The sequence below is a fragment of the Meleagris gallopavo genome, chromosome 20 (genome assembly GCF_000146605.3).
Source record: "Meleagris gallopavo isolate NT-WF06-2002-E0010 breed Aviagen turkey brand Nicholas breeding stock chromosome 20, Turkey_5.1, whole genome shotgun sequence".
Lineage (NCBI taxonomy): Eukaryota > Metazoa > Chordata > Aves > Galliformes > Phasianidae > Meleagris > Meleagris gallopavo.
The window spans coordinates 5,105,306-5,111,147 of record NC_015030.2 but is presented as its reverse complement, the minus strand read 5'-3'; the positions used below and the strand labels follow the sequence as shown (position 1 = coordinate 5,111,147).

General features: G+C 42.4%; 1 protein-coding gene across 1 annotated transcript; it reads right to left on the bottom strand.

The window, feature by feature from the left end:
* Positions 1 to 1,413: 1,413 nt before the first annotated feature.
* LOC100544355 (tRNA-dihydrouridine(16/17) synthase [NAD(P)(+)]-like) lies at positions 1,414 to 5,668 on the bottom strand. The gene is made up of 7 exons (XM_010721359.3): positions 5,489 to 5,668; positions 4,779 to 4,875; positions 4,344 to 4,432; positions 3,778 to 3,944; positions 3,216 to 3,253; positions 2,022 to 2,097; positions 1,414 to 1,754 (listed from the first exon to the last, which is right to left on the bottom strand). The coding sequence occupies exons 1-7, from the start codon at positions 5,575 to 5,577 to the stop codon at positions 1,609 to 1,611; spliced, it is 702 nt and encodes a 233-aa protein (XP_010719661.1). The 5' UTR covers positions 5,578 to 5,668; the 3' UTR covers positions 1,414 to 1,608.
* Between the last annotated feature and the right edge of the window lie 174 nt (positions 5,669 to 5,842).

Genomic DNA, 5,842 nt, shown 5'->3' with positions numbered 1-5,842 from the left:
CAGGTCAGTGGGAACTTGAATATGAGGGGTCAGAAATCAGGAAAGCTGATTCAGTTTGGAAGATGCTATTCCCAGAACATCTTGGAACATACATTTCTTTCCCAGTACTGACCTAATGAAATGGGAAGACTCATTAGGAGTTTGAGCTATTTTATTATCCACATCTGTGGAATGCCACAGCTGCGAGGCAGCATTTAATCCCAGCTTCCAAACAGATACGAGATTCTTACCCCTGTGATCCCTCTAAAGGCCTAACAATGAGAATGAATGGCAGCAGCTCAACAGAAGACTGCCACATGCAGACAGATGTTCAGAGACAAAGTTACACGTAAGGGAAGATGCCCAAAGAAATGGTGTGGAAAATCTGAACACCAAATAGGAAATTTGTTAGGAGGACCTCTGCTTAGCAAGCTGGTAAGCTTTCTTTGAATTACAGCCTTTATAAAAAGGTGTACAGTTCCTGGCAGCAGCCAGACAGGGTTTTGATTTTCTTTCAGCTTATTGTTCAAGTCCATATATGAACTCACAGCTCTAAGTTTGCAATGGGTGTTAAGAAATACGAGCTGATGATGAGTTCTGTCTTGCCAGAGCACAAGGTGAGGGGGAGGGGTGATGCAGTGTGCACAGACACAGCTGTACTTGAACAGTTTTTGTTTTGCTTTTAAAGTTAAGAATGGGTTCTAAGTCCCCAGGGCATACAGTCAGTTCCTAAAGGTGCTGTGTTTCTGTAATAAAAGAAAGAAATCTTCAGCACCTCTTCAGGGTTGCAGGGTGAAGTTGGGTCTTCCCTATTACCAGACGTGTAGTGGTTTGTAGCCCTTGAATCTCACATGCTGAGTTTCCCATTCATTTTCTTGCTGCCTCACCCTCACTAAAGGGGAATGTCTAACATTCTGACAGACAGAGGAAGAATCTCCATAGTTAGGATTCTAAAACAAATTAAATGTCAGCCTATTAGAGTGTCAAGGAAAGAAAGTGTGTCTCCCTCCTCGCCTCCTTTGCTGTGTTCAATACAGCAGTTGATGCTGCATGACCTGTTTTACATCAGCTGTTAAGCTTTTACCATATCATATGCAATCACTCTTTGTTACTCTACACTGTTACAGCAGCTGCTTATGGCTTCCCAGTCACATTTTGGAAGCAGCTCTAGGTTTGTTACTGCATTGAAAACATGGCCTCCTGAAACTCAGAGATGTGACATTTTCTATTAGTGAAGCAGTCATTAATATTGCTCTTTTTAACACTCCAAAAGGCCATTCTACTATAATAAATTTATTCCCCAGTATTAAAAACAGGACTCAAAGGATTAATAAACATCAGGATGCCAACTGGGATGGCAGCAGACAGAGGCTGCCTGACCCACTCACCTCAGTGCAGCATATTTTCAGTCTTTGAAACACAGCATGAGAAAAATCAGTTGCATTCTTTTTATTTCAAATGCAGGAGAATTCCCTGAGTAAGCAGTTCTTTACTTAAATAACACTTGGCCAGGACTTAAAATCAACCTGTGGAACAGGTTTCCACAGCCAATGCTGCTCTGGAGATGGCAGGTTCTTTGGCCCAGGGAAGCAAAGGCCTGGCAGAAGCTCTTGATTCATTTCCAAAGCTTCATGCTGCACTGTCATCGGCCTCCTTCAGTACAGCGGTCTCCTCCCCATCCACATCTCCTTTCTGACTGAGCTCTGGGCTTGCTCTTTGACTGCTCTGCCACAGAAGGGATTTTTCATATTTGGTCTTAAAAAGTAATCCATGACCTAAAGAAGTAAGAACGACAGGGGGGAAAAAATTAAAAGCAAAGGAAAAAGAAACTGAAAGGAGAGAAACACACTGGAAAAATGGAGCAGATCGTTCCCTGTAGCTAGAACAAATGGGTCTGGAAAGAACCCATCCCAAAGCCTTGGAATAAAAAGAAATACTCTTGAATGTGCACTAGGTGCAGATTTTAACAGATGCAACCCACTATGTGAGAAAGGCATTTGCTCAATGACCTCTAAGGCCAGAACACAAACAGCTCTGCTTACCTGGACAGTCTGCTGTCTCTTTGAAAGCTCTTTTCTTGCAGCAGCCTCGGCACATGTTAAACACACATTTATTGCCCTGGTGGGGGTGTAAAGAAGCTTATATCATTAACAAAAATAAACATATATATATATATATATATTTTTTTTTTTTTCTACATACATATGTGAGTGTAATTAGCAGCAACAATCTAGCTCTGCACATTCAGACCTTTGGAAAAAGCCTCACTCTAATGAAGCTGACAGAGCTGATGTCATGCAGAGTGGGGAGGACAGCTGTGCACAGAGAACCAAAATGGAAAAAAAACCCACAACCAACCCACAGCTTCAGTCCAATTGGTGCACCAGCACCAGCACCAATCCGCGGGCAGCCTGGGTCACACACTGCACACAGGAAATGCTGTGAGCACTTTGGAACATGAGTTATGATGTTTGTTACAGCTAAGCTTGCTGTTATTTCTCTATGGAAGTACCATATGAAACAAGGTGCTTGGCAGATGCTTGTAATTGTCTTCTAACTATGCCTCAAATAAATCGATCTGACCACATCCATTTCTTCCCTTTTTGCATCTTAAAATATACCTAAGTATCCATTATAATATAAAGCCAGACCCTTCTCCAGCAGAGAGCAGCAGTTCAATCTGCCTGTTCTACAGCTTGGCTGGTGGCTCTGATGTTCACACCCTCCATGAGCTTTCAGTGATTTCCCCCACCCTGATGAAAAACAGCTTCATGTCTGGGTTTTGCTTTGCTTTGTTCTTCCTGCTCCTTGCTAGCCCCCATACAACACAGCTTTGGAACACAGAATCTAGAAAAAAACCATAGGCCCATTCTAAACACTTCAAGAGCTGCCTGCAACACTACAATGATGCAAATTCAACACAAACATGAGAACAAGTCCCATTTTGAACACTCCTGCTTGAAGGCCCATGCTGTTAACTGGTTCAGTGATGAAACAGTGGCTTCAGAACCTGACCACCCAAAAGCTCAGTGTTTTCCCATTAATGAACGCAGCAAGAAATCTTACAGTTGCAGCAGCTCAGAACTGAATCCCAGCTGAATGCTGTTCATAACAACAGTGCTCCAGAACAGAACATCCCCTATCACCACCCCCAGAGCTTAGCATGCATGTATTGCTGGATGCTGACATGGCCCTGTATCATGAAAATGCTTTACTGGACACTGACACTGACTTACCTTGGGGTTTCCACATTGATCACACTTTGCATATTTAGCTGGAAAAGACAGAGAACTGACTTTAGCAATGGTGTTTCATATGGAAAGAGTACATTTAAAAATTCAGTGCCCGACAAAGCACAGTGCTGTTTTAGTCAGAGGGGGGGCTCTTTTCCAAATTAAAATACAGAACCACAATGAACAGCGCAGAGCAGGTAAAGATACATTGAGTTTTTCAGTGTGTTTAAGTTAGATGCAAATATTAAAAAAAATATTCTCAATTCCAGTGCAAAAGAGATGGAAATCTGCTTGAAACACACATGACATTTCAATTTCAAATACCAGTAACTGATACTGCTTTGTTTGTACAGCATTTTGAGCTTTCAATAGTTGCTTATTGTGGACTGCTGACCTTCTTTGGTGATGAGGTTTCTTTCCAAATGAACACAAATTGAATCGTGCTGCCTCCTACCAAACTGCCCAACAATCCACCCTATTTTAAAGAAATTTCTACATCTACATAAACACGACCAAGAAAGAAGTGGCAGCTTATGCAGCAGCAATGCCAACAGATGGAACTTACGTTTTAAAGATGGGTCAAAGCTTTTATTTGGATTCCTTAACTTCTTTTTTTGCTTATTCTTTGACAGAAGCTCAGAATTTCCATCTTCTTCCTCTTCCAGAGAACGTTTCCCCCGCACACCTTTTTCAGTCCCCTGGGTTCCATTCTCCTTGCATCTCTCTTTTGGCCTGAAATGGTGAATATCAGCCTAAGCTGCCTTAAGGGAAGAAACAGGTGTTCCCTGGACACTGTCAGCCTATAGAAAACTGCAAAGATTTCTATCATAGCTGAATTACATGAAGATGATGTTGCTTTTAGATGTGGAGGTGTACCAGGTTCAGAAAGTAGAATTCTTGTTTTTTACTTTCTGAAGGGAGAATCTGAAGGAGACAATACCTACAGTAAGCAACATCCCCATGAACAAAACAATAACCAGGAAAACAGCAAAAAAAAAACAACAAGAAAAATAACCTGAAGTTTTCATTTGTTTTCAAATGCATGTGAGCTCCAAAAACAGGACTGAGTTACTCTACAGTGACAGTAAGGGCAGGAAAATGTACCTGGTTGCATTAATGTAGGTAACTCACCCTGGCCTGATGTATGGCTGGCAGATCCAGTGGAAAAAAGGCAACCCCTCTTTCGGCTTCTCTCCTTCCTTCTGATTCGCTATTTCTTCCTGCAGCACAGGGTTACAGTCAGCTTTCCTGCAGTTCTCAGGAAATATTCTAAATAGTACTTAAAGCTCCAGGAAACCACTGAGTGTGATCTGAACTAATGGACAGTTAAATACAGTAAAAACAAAACAGAAATCGAACAACAAAACCCCTGTAATACAGAAATGAAGCAGATTTCTAACTTCTGAATCAGCTTTTACTGAGGCGAAGCCGTTTGTGCTTCTCACAGCTGGTAAGCTACAAAGTTCCAGGGAGGTGCCTAACAGATATGAACCCCATTGACACACGTGGTGCATCCCCACCATGTGCAGACAGGGCTGTTTGGGGGAGCAGGGCCCACTGTGGTACCTGGCAGCGCAGTTTCAGTTCCCTGTTGACATCCACGATTCCCTCCAGAGTCTTCACTTTTGCTAATTCTTCACGCAGCTGCTGGTAAACTTGAAGCCTGAGGCAAAACCCAAACACCAAATCATGTTTATTCATTATTCATTATAAGGAGATCATCTAAAATATCTTTATAAAAGCCTTCTATGGAGTTTTCTCACTGTGCTTGCCTGTGGTAGGAGTTCATCTTCTTTCTTTTAACTCTAGGCATCTGTTCCTCTTTCGGGTAAATACTTGTGAGTTTGGGCATGTAAACGTGGTACTCTGAGATAAGTGAACATGAGCATGCCACACATCAGCTACTCCTCAGGAACTGCTCATGAATGTGCTCTTACTCCATGATAAATGCAAGGCAGATTGCTGCAAAGTGAATGAGGAGGCAGGCAGCTCATGTTTGCCATAAAGTGCATGAATGCATACAGACCATTGCCACATCCCAGCCAGTGTGCCCTGATCTCACACCTTGATTTATCTCCTAGTAACTCCTCCATTCCCCAAACCCTGTTTTCCTGCAGTGAAGGCTGAAGGCTTCAGCCCACATTCTCTCCAGGAAGGTTCAGGAAAGAAAACCTTACAAGACAACTCCGGTCAAACAAATTCTTGTATAGGAAAATCAGACACTTGCTAAGCAGAATGAGCCCAGAAAACATCAAGAGTGTCCTGGAGATACTCACGTGTGATGCCAGAGCTTGAAGAGATGAGCCCTGACATAAGACAAGGGACAGGGGTACTTCTGCACTATCTCCAGATACTCCTCAGCCATCTCCCACACCAATGGGTTTCGTCCCTCAAATAAAGCTGGGTTGTGAAGATTACCTTCTAGGAAATGAAAAGAAACACGCTTTCATTTCAGGATTGAAACAGACAACAAAATCTAGGCTCTGCAGTTTGACCAGCTTGTACCAGCCAGTCACAGATACTCACAAAGGAGAATGGAAACTCCACAAATGCTAGCCTGACCTCACAATACTTTATACATAATTTTTAATTGAGTTCAATAGCTCATACCTAATTAAAATCTTCACACA

Excerpts from the sequence above, each read along its gene's own strand:
- LOC100544355 (XM_010721359.3), bottom strand. The coding sequence starts at position 5,577 with ATGGCTGAGGAGTATCTGGAGATAGTGCAGAAGTACCCCTGTCCCTTG. Across the intron at positions 4,876-5,488 it reads TTCAAGCTCTGGCATCACAC|GCTTCAAGTTTACCAGCAGC; the intron begins GTGAGTATCTCC and ends GTTTTGCCTCAG. Across the intron at positions 3,945-4,343 it reads CAGCCATACATCAGGCCAGG|GCCAAAAGAGAGATGCAAGG; the intron begins GTGAGTTACCTA and ends TCACCATTTCAG.